The sequence below is a fragment of the Manacus candei genome, unplaced genomic scaffold, assembly GCF_025592945.1.
Source record: "Manacus candei isolate 608988 ecotype Guabito, Panama unplaced genomic scaffold, ASM2559294v1 h1tg000018l, whole genome shotgun sequence".
In the NCBI taxonomy this organism is placed as follows: domain Eukaryota; kingdom Metazoa; phylum Chordata; class Aves; order Passeriformes; family Pipridae; genus Manacus; species Manacus candei.
The window spans coordinates 11,224,631-11,241,137 of NW_026138066.1; the positions used below are offsets into that span (position 1 = coordinate 11,224,631).

The 16,507-nt window shown below is 41.2% G+C and overlaps 1 protein-coding gene across 1 annotated transcript in view; it reads right to left on the reverse strand.

Annotated features, from left to right (window-relative positions):
• The window catches only part of STAB2 (stabilin 2), an 84,125-nt gene that overhangs the window by 44,128 nt on the left and 23,490 nt on the right, over positions 1-16,507 (reverse strand). The window contains exons 13-28 of the mRNA XM_051785077.1: positions 15,771-15,914; positions 14,952-15,014; positions 14,746-14,865; positions 14,096-14,149; positions 13,332-13,412; positions 12,217-12,369; positions 9,072-9,134; positions 8,226-8,309; positions 6,984-7,070; positions 6,355-6,466; positions 4,914-5,094; positions 3,824-3,917; positions 3,451-3,609; positions 2,960-3,055; positions 2,100-2,195; positions 1,094-1,141 (exon numbers count right to left, since the gene is read on the reverse strand). Coding sequence (XP_051641037.1) covers positions 1,094-1,141; positions 2,100-2,195; positions 2,960-3,055; positions 3,451-3,609; positions 3,824-3,917; positions 4,914-5,094; positions 6,355-6,466; positions 6,984-7,070; positions 8,226-8,309; positions 9,072-9,134; positions 12,217-12,369; positions 13,332-13,412; positions 14,096-14,149; positions 14,746-14,865; positions 14,952-15,014; positions 15,771-15,914 — 1,635 coding nt within the window. The remainder of the gene's footprint in view (positions 1-1,093; positions 1,142-2,099; positions 2,196-2,959; positions 3,056-3,450; positions 3,610-3,823; positions 3,918-4,913; positions 5,095-6,354; positions 6,467-6,983; positions 7,071-8,225; positions 8,310-9,071; positions 9,135-12,216; positions 12,370-13,331; positions 13,413-14,095; positions 14,150-14,745; positions 14,866-14,951; positions 15,015-15,770; positions 15,915-16,507) is intronic.

Genomic DNA, 16,507 nt, shown 5'->3' on the forward strand with positions numbered 1-16,507 from the left:
CATTACCCATATTGGTTTTTAAATCAAGAAGGGAATCATCTCCCTTAAATAGCTGGGAATTTTGTCTCTGTTAAAATCATCTTTCTTTCTAGCCATCATCTCAGCCACCTTCCAAATATTTAAATATAGAAATAGCAACACACTTCCCCATCTCATCCTTCCTGATCAGCAAGAAAAATATATGGCTATAAAAAGTGGTAAACATCACATTCCTGTTCAACTATGAAATTAAAAACCTCACAGATGGATCTACCTCCCTATTTTGCTCATGTTTGTAGTTACCGTTGTTGAGTTTCTTAAGTTTCTCTGTGCAGTGTCCAGTGCTGCAGTCCGAGCTCAGGGCCAGGCAGATAACTGACTTGAATTAGCCACATTAGCTTCTCTTTCAAGCAGCTCCCTGAGGTGTTTGTTGTAATTGTGTGCTTTAATGATCTCCAAGCCATCTAACTTTGAAAAGCATGAAAGCAACTAATGTGCTGTGACTTCTCCTTCTGATGCTTTTCATTAACACATCACTGTTCTTTTTTGTTTGCCTTGTATTTGCTATACACTTCCTATATTTAGGTTATAAGCTCCTTGTGAGAGAAACAGGTTTTGATCTTTATTCCTACAGTGCCAATCACAGTGGGGTAGGACCTCTAATGTTACTGCTGCTCCAGAAATAGATGATAACATGAAAATAGAAAGTAGATTGTGACAATCCATCTATCCAGAACTTCGGTTTGTAAAATTTAATTTGGTGTTTCTTCCATAATCTGGAGCCATACAAGTTAATCTATTCCTTCAGTGAGGTTGTTCAGCTTGGAGAAGAGAAGAACTCCAGGAAGAACTTTTTCAGCCTTTCAGTACTTAAAGGGAGCTTATAAGAAAGACAGGGCAGACTTTTTAGCAGGATCTTTTTCAAAAGAGTAAGGGATATGGAACCAGATGATCAACCCCTCCATGAGTGGTAGGATAGGCACTCTGATGCCTCTCCAGAGCTGCAGCCTCTGTTCTCTGATTGCAATACTGCTGCAAGGTTCCCATTCCTAAAGGCTACAAGGCTTATGTAAACTGGAACATACTAAAAAAATTAGCCATGAAGTGTACTTACATTAACCCACTGGTTAAATGCAGCTGCTTCTGACAGAGTAGATAGCTCCTGATTAGAAAGAGGAAGAGAGAGTAATGAGCAGCTAAGCTGTAATTAACTGTACCAAAGTACTCTTGCCCGTGGTGTAACTCACTGTGTCTGGCCTGGCTGATGTGACATGGAGGAGGAGGTTTTCAGTGTGTCTGAAAAGGGAAGACATCAGTGTTTTTCTAATTCTAATACTTTCTGGAAATGGAAATGGTGAGTTACCAACTCTTGAAAATCAGGCTGGTGATTGCTTAGGTGTATTAAGTGTATCTGACCTTGGTGTGTATTGTGTACTGACCCCGGGCTAAATGTTAATTTTCAGGGCTTCTAAACCTAAATCTTTTCTTAACTCCATGCAAAATTAATTGGAATTCATGTTGTTTTGTTTGGTGTTTGTACAGCATCTTACATATCATGCTGCAAGTAGATAGCCTTTATTCTGCCACAGTACTTAGAACAGAGATAGATGATAATATGAGCAGGGGCGGCAGACAGTGCTGAAAGCCATGAAAGATTATTGCCAGTGGCTGAGGCAGAGGACACTTTCATTTTTCCTACACTGTTAAATGCATATTTATTTCACCAATTTACTTGCTTTTGTTTTATCTGCCTGTGGGTCAGCATGGTTTGTTCCAACATGATAAATTGATCATTTCCACTGAGAAAGACTTCAGGGCAGAATTTCAGAAGAGCTGACTGCTTGCTGCTTCCAACTGGGAGGTGAGTGCTTAGCACTTTTGCAGGTTTGGACTCTGGGACTGGCATTTTTAAATTTTTTTTTAAGCAAGAAATATGCTCGGATTCCTTAAGCCACTTTCCAAGCTATGTTTTTAAACACAACAGACTGTTTGCGGATAGCACTGATGGGCATCATATTTTTCTAGCTGTTTATAAAGGCTTTGCTATCCCTCTGGTTAAGATCCAGCATGAGAACTGTGCAGTAGGTCCTGTGCTCAGAGAAAGTGACCATCCTACTTACATCTGCAGCATTTCCATAGCATATTGTACCATCTCCTTCATAGCCCTTTGGACACACACACTTCCAGCCATGAGAAGACTCAAACTGACAAGTTGCCTTTGAACCAGAAAGAGAGAGAATTTGTCAGATATTCAGGAGACCACTCAAGAGCAAGAATGGCCTGTAAAGCCTCTTACTGGAATCCATTTATATACAAACACAAACTTATAAAGGATCTTTGTACCATCTTCTGTGGATGTCCTCAGTCTCCTATAGGACACAGGCCATCAGCCCAGGGCACTAACTTCCTCACCTACCCACCCTGCACTAAATCTGTAGGAATCCAAACTCTTGCTCCACCTTCCTTATTTCCTCCCTACATAAACTGGACCCTATTCCTTCATCCAAATATGACAGACTGATCCTCTGCTCCCCAGTGCTCCTCACTTTAGCTCTGTCCCTGTGCCCCCCCCACGCTAGTGTGGCTCTTGCAGGCACTACAGGACACAGCAGAGCACATACAGCTCCTGATACAGCTGATAGATGCCCAGGGAGAGATGTGTGACTTGGGTAAACATCCCAATAGTCCGGTGCATTCAAGTTGTAGTTGCTGGTAGAGAAGCAGCACTTATTTATACTGGGCTCGAGATAATCCTTTTGTGCAGGCAGATTTGGGAGCAGCCCTTGCAGTCTGTCCTCAGCTCATGTACCGTACTGACATGGTTCACACAGCATTTTTGGTGCTGGTAGCACTGCTTGGAAAATGCTTTCTCAAACAGAAATTGCAGGCTTGAAATGGCAAGTAAATTCTATGGTGTGCGCAGGAGGTGAGGTGTGATATGTATCTGAACACTTTGTTCAGGGAATGATAAATTACTCACCAGATGATGGCATTTTCCATTTTGTTCCAGGCACGAGTTTATGGGTGTGCATTCAATTCCATTCCCCTGAAATCCATCCTTACACTTGCAGTCATTCTGTCATTTCAATGAAACACAGCAATTCATTAAAATGATTAAAATAGTGTGCATATTCTAGACATGGTGAATTAGTTTCTCTGTGTTTCTGTGTAGCTTAGCATTGACTTCAGTGGAATGACACTGATTAATATCTCCAGAAGACCTTTATACCTGACATCTACTAATTTATTTACTGAAGAAGTATTTGCTGCCATGGCATCACCATGTAGGAAGGAGAGAGGACTGGGATAAGAACTGAAGGAGACTGCTTTGGGTAGAGAGCACTGTGTGGAAATAACATCATAGCTGGGAGGGAGGGGAGGATTTGGGGAAGAGAACAGATAAGGAAGCAGAGCAAAAGGGTTGAGGACTAGCACCTAAGATGGCAATGAATGTGAGATGTGAGGACCTACCTGACCCGGCCCAACGTATACGCAGGTGGCATTTTCGTGGCACCCTGCCATGATGGGTAGCAGGCAGTTGTTGATGGCTGAGCAGTCCCTTCCATCGCCTGTCCATCCTGCCTGGCAAACACACATGTGCTCTCCTGGGCCTGTCTGAGCGCACTCAGCCTAGGGGGAGATGCAGAGGCATCGGTTCAGGACAGTTAGGTGGCATCTGGCATAAAGTGCAAGGCCTGTCTAAGCCACAGTGATCCTGCTATCTGGGGAAAGAGCCTGGAACTCCAATGAACATCGTGACTCTTCTGCAAAAGTTTCTGGCCCCACCTTCCCCTCTGCCTACTTTTTCATGGTGTCAAGCTCTGTGGGGAAAGCACGTACTTACATTGATATTGCAGCCACCAGGGTTTAAAGTAGCACAAGGATCAACTTTGCTGCAGCTCAAGCCATCTCCCTCATAGCCAGGTTTGCAAACACAGCTACAGGGACAAGAGGAGGAGGGAGGCGTTAAACGTGATAGGACAGCTCTAAAATAAAGTGATTGTTTTCCACTGTAACATGCTATTTATAGGGAGCTTAAAATTGGTAACCTTGGATTCATGATGCAAGTAGCCTAAGTGCATACATTATGTTTTTTTCCAAAATGTTGACTGGGTTAATTGAGTCAAATCAGGGATCTATTCTCTGTGTACGAGATGGGGAGTGAAATTAATTCTGAGCTGATATGATCATTGCAAAGTTGAGCTAATAGCTCTAAATTATTTATGAGCTGGCTGTGTTCTTTCTTTCAGTGATGTCAAAAATAGCTCTCTCCCTGAAACGTATGCAAGACAACTGTTTGCCTGGGTCCCCTCCCCCAGGATTAACCTATATTGGAGGGAATTACTTAAGCCCTCAAGTTTGACAGCATCCCCCATTCTGCTTTCTGCAGTGACTCATTATGAATACACTGGATTGCTGCATCTGAAGGTGAGCTTGAGGCAAGTGCAAGGCAGCTGTAGCAGTAACACAGGTTTGTGACCAGTCCTGTCAGGACTGGGGAACCTGTGCTGAAGTCTGCAGGGCTGTGGCATGCAAAACTTGCCTGAGCTGACCAGAGTGAGATATCTATCCCCAAACTGCTTGAGAATTCCATTGTTTTTCAGCAAGGCTCAAACTTCTAAATCACTAGAAATAAAGGGTTCCTGAGAACCTATGTAGATGTTGGTAGGAAGGTAAGAAGGGTCAGATCATCTATCTTTCAGTATGCATCTATCTTTCAGTGTTAAGTATAAGGTACAGGACAGGGTAATGAGATCTCTTAATTACTATCTTGCAACTCAAGGTCAATGTGGTACATGATTATGCTTATTTGCAGCATAGCAGTATTGCAGTGGCTGATGTTTGTGTACTGCTGCCAGGGACTGTTTTGATCAAGCAAATGGCAAAGAGCTGCAGCATAGTTAATATTACTTTGATGAGAGTTACTGACTTACCTCACTGCACCATCACTAATCTGACAGTCTGCATGTACATGGCAGAGATGTAGGGAGGGCTCACAGGGAACAATCTGCTTATCACAGAGTTTCCCTGTGTATCCAATTCTGCATGATCCAGGAAGACAGATCCCATTGCTGTCTACTCGATTATCACACTTCCCATAAATGCAGAGGCAGTCTATTAGAGATAAATTACAGTGTGCAATTCCATAGTGGTAAAAGGTATTTATCCTTACATAGCATTTCTTATGAATCAGATCCTTCTATTTCTTCAAGAATCTAAACTTTCATATTTTTTAAGTCTCACTTTGATGGGGGACTTACTGTCTATTAATCATATCCATGTCTTTTCAGGTGTGTTTTATGGGTAATTATTTAAAACCCATTGTATCTTTACAGTGCACTTATCTATCAACTAATTTCAAAGCACTTCAGCAAAGTAGGAGCAAAATGCTATGTTTTAGGCTATTAAGTTTGAAGTTACTAGTTGCACAACTTTTGGTGTACTTTCAATGGTATGGGAAGCCTTCAAATACTGAACCCACAATCCTACAGATTGCACAGTGCTGGGCTGGTACACAGAGCAGCAGCACAGACCTACCAGCACTTTGTTGGGACTGGGCTGATTAATGCTGCTGGGAGGCACAGCAGTGTGCCCAAAGGACACAGCAGGTAAGCTCTGTGTATTCCAAAGCAGTGCCAGTGGTGACTAGTTAAGCAAACACTTATTACTTCAGTGGGACTGGAGCTTAAAAAATTTTATTATTGAATTTGTCTCTCAGCTTTTTTCCAGTTACCTCTGAACCTTCAAGTGAGCTGTGCTTCATGAATGACAGGCTGTCTCATAGCAAAAAAGGCTATAATTATGTTATAGAAGGGGGATATATGTGTGTTTGATATTGTATATGTTGTGGACTCTCAAATGTATTATGGTTTGACTTAGCAGGATTAAATCTGTCAGTATATGAAAGATGACTGTAGAACTGAAAACTATTCAATAGATCAGAAATTATTCAGTAAGGATGACTATTAAGTGGCCCTAAATAAAATCTGTTTATAGATCTAGCTGTTCTTAGATTACATATATTCGTAATTGCTGGCAGAATCTGTTCTGTTGTGGGCAAGACCAGATGGGAACAGAATAGCAAAGATTTTCTTTTCTATTACTTATATGAAGGACACAAAAATTAAAAGAACAGTAAATAAGTAAAAAGTAAGCTATGCCCCCTGCAAAAGTCCCCAATTAAGTCAATGAGAAGATTTACACTGACTGTACGCTTATGGTGTGTCCCATAAGAAATGAAAGTACCCCAGAGACATCTTGCTCATCCACCACAGGGACTATTTAGTGATCAGTTAATTCCTACCTACATAATGTTCCAGAGGTCCAAAAGAAATAGCCCAAGCTCTTACACTGAGGATGTGCTGCTCTACTTACGTTTGTCACACTGAGGTCCATATTTGCCAGGGTCTGAGCAGAACTGGCAGTGTGAGCCCTGAAATGCCTCAGTGCAAATGCAAGTCCCATTTCCATCCAGGCCATCCATGCACTGTGATATGGAAGAGTGGTGATTGCTACATATAAATTAAAACAAATCTTTACCCTTACCCCAGAGAAGAGACTATATATCTGTACATATTATGACTATGATAGACTCTCAGGAAGCACCTCAGGTTTGATTACAAAGGTGTTTCAAAGTAAAAGCTTTCCTTATGCTTTTCCTTTGCTGCTATATATTCTACCTTCCTTTACAATTTTAAGGTGAGAATAGTGAGCTGGGTCATTACTCCGTGCTGTACAAACGAAAACAATGGGAATGGAACATGCAGCATTACCTATGTGCTGTATGTTGGAACCTCAAAAATCTGCAATTTGGACATCTGAGAGGGGACCAATTTATTTTCCCTCCTCTGTATGACTGAACCTGAAGTTCATGGCCATAAATGAAGGGGACAGCTCTTGTGGAGCCCAACATTCCAGTTCTGCAGAAGGGCTCCAGGGACTTTTGGGACACAGCCTGTCCTTCCTCCCTTGGAGTGCAGGGTGCTGCCAGATGCTCTTCTTACCTGCCCATTTCCTGAGCAGGGTTTGGAGAAACCTCCTGGACACGGACTGCAGTCAGGGCCAAAGAAGCCTTTGCAACACTTTGGTTCCTGTGAAAAAAAGCAAATATCCTCTTTTACGGTGCCTTAGTGAAGAGGCAGTACACAAAACCCAACTCTCCATTGTGTTTTGGCCCTCTGGCAAAGGCCCATAGGGATAACTGGCTCTGAAAAGGATTGTGTTGGACCAGAACCATCCCTGTGATGGCCTTGTCAAAACCAGGCAGGGTGCTGGCAGCCCAAGAAGGGGATGCACAGGCCACCAGGTCCTTCCCTTGTTCTTATCAGACTCATCACTGTTAGAAAACCCCGTCCTGTCCCCACGTGCGAACATGTCTATGTGTGTCTGCTTGTATTGTGTGCACTCTTATATTTGCCAGTGGGACTGCAGTGCAACTGGGAGACAGGCAGTCTCCTTTGCATCTGAGATGCTGTGACAGCCAGACATGTTGCTTTGATCTTCCTCCTTCCCCTCTGCACCAGTGTGGGATTTAGCCACCACACAACCCTAAATGGCTTTTTCAACTGCATCTTTTATTTTATTCATGAATTGGCTGCTTGGTCTGTTTATTTATCAAGGGCACAGAAAGTGCATTAGAAAAAACCTCATTTATGTGTGTGATTTGAGGGAAATAGGGATTAGCAAAAGGCTTTCAAAGCTTACAGTTTGTAGACTTATCTGCTTGTTACTACTAAGTGGCACTCACGAAGTGCAGAAGCCTATTTAGGAGCCCCAGGAGCTGGAAAGGTGTAAGTACTTCTTAGAGGCTAATGAATTCTGTGAGAACTAGACTTGTCAAGCAGTAGTTGGACCAAAGTTCTTGTGTTTCCCATTCATTGTTATCCAATATGATGTGAAGTCCTCGGACAAGAGTGGCTGGGACCAGGAGAGACCCAGCTGTTCTGTTCTTCATGGGTGAAGCTGTATGGGGCAACAAACACAGCTGGGTTTGGAGCCCTATCTGAAAACTCCTGCAGAGTATGAGTGTGGTGTTGTCAATGATGTGAGACAGCTAAAAAACCTCTCTGGAATTTGTCTCATATTTAGCTCTAAGATTTACAGTAGGTCCTCTCAGTAGGTCTATATTGCTGTATAGAATTGTATGGAAGTTACATGGACATCTCCAAACACCTCTCAACTCCAAAAGGAAAGTTCAGAATGTATAAGGAAAAAGAACCTTTCCTTAGGGAACCATAACTCTATACCTTTATTGTTATGTTGCAGTCTCTAGCACAGCCGATTTTCTGAAATGTTGGGTGTTCAATAATGCATCTCCGTTTTGAGAAAGGCTGGAATACGCACAAAATGGAAGCATTAGTTATTTCTAAGCAACACAACCTTCTGTGATACAGTCTTAATATCACCACATAACTTAACCTGAGAACAGAGCACCCTGCTAGTATTTTATTTTAAAATTTTATTAAATTACATATTTTTTCCTAATATGAACTTCATTTTTATTGTTACTGGATACTGACTTATAGGACTACTACCAGTGAATTTTTTATAACATGGGAAATAAAATTCCTGTGGTAGCTAGACTTGAATTTTGTATGTGGAGAAACACGTAGCCAGATTTGCATCTCTTAGATGCAAAGCAGATGGAAGATTTTCAATCCTTACTGAACCTGTGTCTGCAGACTGTTACTTCAGGGATGAAGCTTAATCAAAAGGAAATTTTTAACAGATGTGAGGTCTATTTTAAACATATCCAGTTTGCTAATTCTCAAAGCATCATCATAGTGATTCTCATTCCTCATGTCTCTCTTCTGCTGAAATAGAACTTCACCTGAGAAATAAGTCAGAGCTTCTGTGAATTGTACGAGAGGTCTTGCAACAGCAAACAAAATAATGCTGGAATTACCTGATAATCCTGTCATTGCCCAAAAGACATTAAAGTACCATGTATATTTGTATTTTATTCAGTCCCCTGTATTCATATCTGGTTCTTTTGATCACTATTTTTTGGGAGAGCAGTAATCAACATATGGGGATGCCTTTACTCTGTGCATTTTGTACAACTGGTGAATCTGCCAGGAAATGTCACTTACGATGGGCTTTGAATCCTGTGGGCAGTGAGCCAATGAATGCGATAAACAACCTGCACAGACACCCTAGATGGAAACAATAAGGATAGTAATTTGAAAAGGTATTATACCAACTGCTGAGATACATACTTAAGAATGATTCACCCTGTAAATTTTAAGAATATGTTTTATGACTTAAGCATGATTTCTCATCCAAAGAGCAGCAGCAGGACTATATCTACTGCCTCTGACTTTTGTGGAGTGGTTGTTCACTTCCACCTTCCCCTTCCAATCTCCATTTGTCCTTCCTCTGCTCCCTTCTTTTAAAGAATATGAAGCTTCCTCAACAGGAACACAGGGACATGAATGCACTGGTGTCCTTTACTCAACTGAGTATAACAAAGAACTAATATTGTCTGAGAGTCTAGTGCAGTCTGCACACTTAAATTCTATGAGAATTTTTTAGAAGACCAAAAATTAGTTGAGTCTTTTATACAGACAGTGTGAACAGAAATTTGTCTTGTGTATAGGTGATGAAGAGAAAAAGTCTTTGCTCCCACATAATAGATCCTGTACTCCACTATGATCCAGTGATATATAGCTAATTTTATGTTTTCACCTTCTGGTTGCCTTTCCCACTTGCTAATTTATCACCATGTGGTGGTGACAGTGACTGGCAATTACATCACTGAGGAGATATAAACTCCAGTGGCAGTTTTAAAGGTGAATCCTCTACAAGCTCAACATGCAGTAACTTCAGAGAGGTTGAGCCTTTCAGAATGTGGATATGCAGTTTGTCAGAGCTGTGGTGCTTGTGACTACCGATGTCTTGTTTTTCAGTCAAGTTAGCATAAAACCTAGAGCCAGCATCCAATGTGTTCCATCACTGTGTTTTGTAGTCATTGGACAAGAGGCCACGAGGCTGAATTATGGCATTTTCCCCAAAGGTTTCTCACTGGAGCTGTGGTGAAAGAATCAGGTACTGGTTTGGATTTAGTAGTCCCTCATGCTGTACAGCACTTATAGGAATAAAGGAGCAGACTTACAAAAGCATTTGTGCATCAAATTGTTGAGGTACCGATGCCACTATTATGTTTTAAAGGTTTGTGAGTCAGATGTATTTTGGCAAATACATTTGGACATTACAAAAGCTTTTTTACAAGCTGCATAGTCATGCCTGAAGCTGACTTAGGCTCTTGCCTTCCTCTGTGCTTCTGAAAATCCCTGCGTGTCTGCTTCTTTAGAACTTAAAACTCCGGTTAATTGCTGTGGACAATGTTTCCCTCTGTTGGTGTTATTCTCCCTGCTGCTCAGTGCCATTTGCTGTCACCTATTTACTCCCTTTCTCCACCTGGAATGGCCTCAACCACTGACGTGTACCTGCTCCCTCCTTATCCTGAGGATGAGTGTCCTGTCTCTCTCTTCTGCCATGTCACAGAGAAGGACAGAGAAAAGTGTCTGCACTTCCATGCAAGGCCAGATCTGCCTATTTTCAGTGCTACATTAAGATACTGTCCTTGCACTGAAGTAATTGAAGCATGGATATATATTCCCCTCTATCAAATCTGCCACAGGGGCCATGCTCTGGGAGGAGGTGGAGCAGAGAGCTGGGTCAGCTACTCCTTCATTGTTCAGACCACCTCCTGTCTGAGGTCATCAGAATTGGCCACGGTCCACACATCAGGCAGGTACTGCAGACCTGTTGTCCCTCCTGTGCTCTTTGTGACATTAAGAATAAGCACTGCTGTCCTTCAGTTAGACTCAAGTGAAGCTTTTAGAGTTCTGGTATGGTTACGTGGATATGGATGCCTTAGCCTAATGGCATCATCTTTAGGGATGCAAAGTTCTTGTGAGTGTATATACCTACCAGTTCCTACAAGGTTTGTGCCTTTTAACTCTTTGAATACAAGCAGTATTTCTGAGGTGGTGTTACTCCTGTTTTCTGAGAGTGATGAAACTGCTTCATGCAAAGTAAGAACTGCCAAAGCCATTGCTCCCTTCTGGTGTTCTCCTGGCCAGCAGTGTTCTGCTTAAAACCTTGAATAAGCGGTTGTACCTTAAACTATGCACAAAACTTTCAAAGCTGACAGGAGTGCCTAACTTGAGTTTGGGGAATAATTTTCGTGACTATTTGTTTTTTCTTTAAACAATTTTTTTTTCTCAGTGTTACTTTAGGATTGATTGGTGCTGAATTTAATTTTTAAGTAGTTTTTTGGTTAGGAATTCAGATTACCGAAGTTTTCTGGGTGGGGATTGCTTTTTGTATCAGAGATGGCTGCTTGGACCTCTGCCCCGTTTATGATTATATTGCACATGCAGCACTTTGTAGTTACCGCCAGAGGTAATAGATTGTTACTGCCAGTGTTTTCTTCATTACATTTTGATGTTGTCCAGCTCTGCTGGGAACCTCTTTCAAGGCTGTGGTTCTGGACTGTTGTAAGTTAAGCCAGTAAATATTTTCCTTTTGTACCGGAACTGTTACTGGCCCAGACATGTGCTTGAACATGGTCCAATAGCAGCTCACTGGAGCCACACTCACTGCAAGCGAAAAGCTCCGTCTGATACCCTGTTCTCTTACCAGAAATAGTATCTGAATGTTACCAAATAAAGGCCTGTACTGTGTTACCTAACTGAGCAAGGTATGTCAAAATCCACCCTTTTAAATATGAAACAGTTTTGTTTCTGAAAGAAAGCAGGGCTAGGGGAAATTTTGGCTTCTGAAAATAACACATTCCTAATATACAAATATAAAATTAATTATTATGTTAATATTTTAATTTGCTGTCTCCTTTCCCTGCATATTTATAGAAGTGAAAATATTGATCTAGAGTAGTTTCCCTGAGAACTTGACACTGCTTCCATGTACTTGTATGTACAGATGGAATTCAGGAACTGGAGGACAGAGTTGGATTTGAGAGACAACATTTTTCAAAGGGCTACTGCAACAACCAGTTTTTTTTTTAAATGGTGTAGAATATGTTCATATGAGTTCCCTATTTGCAAATAATTTGCATCTGTGCAGTACTGCTAGGTTGGTGGCTGCATGTCTTTGATATATTAATTTCCCAAAATACCCCTTTTTAATGAATAATATCAGAGAAAACTATTAAAGAAGAAGCTAGAGTGCCTTGAACAGTTAAGAACTACCAATTCTGTGTGATTCTCTTACCTTTGTGACTTGACTTCTTGTCTCATCACACCGATGTGGTAGAATTGGAACAATTGTGGGTGGGATAAGAACTCCCTCAAGAGTATAAATACGACCATTTTTTGCAACAATATCTGTTTCTTCCATTTTTTCTCCACTCACCAAGACTTGTCCCTATGAAACAATAAATTATCATTAATAATGTTCATAGCTTCTCAATTTCCGATAATTTAATTTAAAAAAAATTAAATTACTTTCTGTTCTTGCTTTTTTTTAAAATTGGCTATCTGATTTTTATCATGCTTGTTTATGCAAGAAGCACACATATATTGTACATTTTCTTGACTATTGATCTACAGCAGAGGTATCAAAGATTTTACTATGAATATGCACTGTTAGCCTGTGGAACTGGTGACTGATAGACTGGCCAAAATGAGAAGACTACTGATGACTCCAGGCACTGATTTTAGAGGGCATAAACACGCTTTAGTACTCTCTCTGGCAAAGGAGGAGGCAGAAAAGTGAGAGAGAATCCATGATCTATGTAAATTAACACGAGGAAAAAAAAGTATTCTTTCTGCATTTATTCCTGCAACTGCTCTGCCTTCACTAGAATTTTCATAGGTGCATCTCTGCTCCAGGACAGAAGGAAGCTAACATAATAGATAAGTTTGGTTTTGCAAAAGTACTGAAAAATTAACACCTTTAAAAATGTATTCACTGGGTACATCAGAATCAGAAACTCTAATAGTAAAGAGAATTAAAGAATATCTTTGTGTGCACTGAGAAGTGTTTAAAATAACTAAAACATGTTACAGAATAATTTAAAATATTTTAAGTAGATTTTAAATTTTTAAAAAAATTATGCAGAGCATGAATGAGGACCATTCCTGGACTGGGGCTAATCATAAGGGAAAAAACCCTGCAGGCTGTCCTTATATACCAGTCATTTCCTCTGCATCCTTTATATTACTAATGGTAACAGCAGGTAGGAGTGGCAAGTTGAAAATTTCTGCCTCATTGTAGCAAGAAATTCCTCTGCTAATGTCCCCCCTTCCCCCTTCTTTTATTCCCCCTGCATGTGAACAGTTTCCTCAGTCAGAGTGAGTTGTTCACAGGTGAAAGCTGTGACTTACAGTGCTGGTCCTGTTAAAGTAAATGAACTGCTTTGCCATGCTTCTGATGTGCTCTATCGAGACAAGGCTGGCAACCTCGAGCTGAAATGAATATAAATTGATTGAAAGAAATGTAAAAACGTTACTTTTCTCAAATCCAGAAAGACCTTCTTTGGGGTGAGGAAATGATCCTGTTATCAATGTGGGCAGCCTTGCACTGACTAACCTGCTTGTATAACAAAGTTAGTGTCATTAAATTATGACTGAGCTTGCTGGTTGCTGCGTGTGAAGAGCTTGATGCTCAAACGAATATTAATTTTTCTTCTAATTATAGCAACCAGTCTAAATAGAGTTAACACTTCTCCCTAAAAATAGCCCTCTTTGCATCCACAGACCACTGTAGAAATGGTGGTGCTGGTATCCCATGAAGGTACACTTGCACGAGAGCATCTCATGTCTCTGTTCCCTCTGATCCCGGTCTGTGCTGGGAGTGGCCTCCACCTCAGATGCTCTGAGTGGGACCTTTCAGTAAAAATAAAATCACTTCTTTCCTTCCTCCCCCATGACAGTGACTGAGGTGGGGATGAACTTCCAGCTGGGAAAAATGGGGGGCTCGCTTAGAGTTTGAAAAACAGGAGACTAATTTTATCAGAATAGGCTCAGAGAGAGCTTGATTTCGATGGCAGTAAGTACTTTTCCTGCTATTTGTGCCTGCAGTCCTGACAGTACCCCCTGACAGTGGTTCTTGCTCTTACACTCTGGGTCAGTAAAGCAGCTGTACTCACCTCAGTATTGGAGACAATGTGGTATCGGACGAGCTCCAGCAGCTTCCATGAACCCTGCCAATGCAGAAAAGAGGCTGTTTTACCCCAAACAGAGTCTCAACAGCCTGACCTGTTGAGAGGCCATGGTGAAGAGAACAGCACCACTGGCAGGTGCACGAGAAACCCCTTGTCAGTGGTGGTGCTCAGCTTGTGGCATGCACCCTGACATTCCATGTCCTCACTCCTACCTATTATTTTGACATGGGCCTTCCATGACTTGCATGTGTGTTGGGAGAGGCAGGAGGTGTCTGGGGGACAGGACACCAATAACCATCTCCTGGGAACCCACCAGCAGCGTATCCATGCAGTGGGGACCTTGTGGTATCTTGACTGTTCCCACCAAGGGTGACACCTTTCAGGAGAGGGTTTGGGGCTTTTCTATGTGGCTGTCTGGGCAAGAGCAGAGGACTGGGGGCCTGGTGTGGAGGATCATTGTCACTATATGTGATGGGATACTCCAAATCCCCTTCCCCTCTAGGTGTTGTCTTGATCTTTTAATTGTTAGAGATGGCTTTAAACCTTGGTCATAGGAGCTTAGTTTAGATGAACACTGGACAACATCTGTATGCATCTCCTATCTGAGAAAGATTTGCGTTATAGAAAGATTATACCTGTGCAGAAAGCAGGTAATCCAGAACCTCAGCTTTCATATTATTCAAAGCCTCATTACTTGGAACAAACACTGTGTAAGGCCTGTTGTCCTGCTGCAAATCCATTCCCAGGCCAGTTTTCTGTTTTGGTTTAAAAATGAAAGTGAAATATTAATATTGAATAGCACCTGAAATAGCTTTATGTAATTGCTTTTCTGTATCCTTACCTCTATCAAAGATGTAAATTGGCTGTATCTTCCATTATGTTGAAGTAGTGACATTATGGTTTCCTGAAATAAGATTTGTTTTAGTTGGGGACGTGGAATAAATGCCAGTTCTTATAAGACACTTCTTGAGTTACTGTGCAAGTCTCAGTTATTACAGATTGAATGCATTTTGGTTTCCTTTTTATTTGGGTGACTGGTGGTGCTTGGAAATGGCTTGTCTTGGTGCTATAGTGGAATATAGTTAGAGTTTGTCATTGTCCTGTGTAGCCACAGAAAAAACAGTATGCATATGGGGAAAGGGTTATTATCTCTTCATTCCCAGTGTGAAAGGGTGGAGGAATAAAATATTTGCAAAAACATCATATAAAGAAGTGAACTTTTAAGGAAGTATGATAAGCATGTCACCAAAAACCCCAAAGCATCCAAAATCACCGGGTTTTATAATATTAGCCTTTTAGGGGGAGGAATTGTAACTTTAAATACAAGTCTTGCTTGATATCTGTTCAGATGTCCCTTCTTTTAGTATGCTTTTCAGGAATTCAGTGAAATTCACTGATTATAACTGCCAGTTTTCCAAAGAACCATTCAAATGCAGTGAGTCCAAATCCTCCATGAAGTAGTCTGGCAGAAGAGCATATGTCTGTTTGCTGTGGAAAGTGTGTCATTACCTTTCACTTTGAACGTTGCTTTGCTGAGCTGAGGCACGATGGCTCAGTAGAGTTTGTTTAGTTGCTGTCAGTCATCCTCCTTTGCATTCAATCAACGTGAAACTATTTTAAGAGGAAGTTTGCCATTGCATGTATATAGCTTATTGCTCACCTCTTTGCTGCTTTCAAATGTTGGCTCCACATTGTCCATGGCTTTGTCAATAATGTGCAAAATTCCATTGGAAGCAATAATATTTCCCTGCAAAAGTTTCCCTTTCCTCCTTCCTCCTTGGATTCTTATTCTTAATTGATTATCCTGAAAGAAGCAGGCAATGGATAATGAATTTTCTATTACAAAATGACAAGAGAGTACACATGTTGAATGCAGTCTAAGATCCCATTATATTGCCAACACCTGAGAAATTTAAATCTGGGGAGGCTAAAGACTGCTTCCAATGTTTATCAAGGAAATGGAAAAAATTCCTTTGTCTTTGGATCAGGATCAGGTTCAGAAGACAAACAGGGACAGGTCCTGTGGTGAAAGCAGTGTACCTGAAAGGGCTCTGATGACTGCTACTAATAAAAATCTGCCAGGAAATGATTTAAAATGTCATTGTACTGAAAAGCTCAGCTTCTGTAATCTCAAGGGACTACAACCCATTTCCTTATATTATATGTATATTTAAAATAATAAAATGTTGCTGATTCTGCACTGTACTGAAGCCTGCAGGAAAAAAACAGGGCTCAGACAGCAGTGGTATTTCCCTGTTACAAATGGAGTGTGTACTCATCGAAGACAAAAAATAGATCTCTCTTCTCAGATGCCACCGATCTACTGCAAAACATGAGAAGCACTTGATTTCAGCCTCCACATAGGCCCAAGCCATTAAGAGACACTTAATGGGCCAA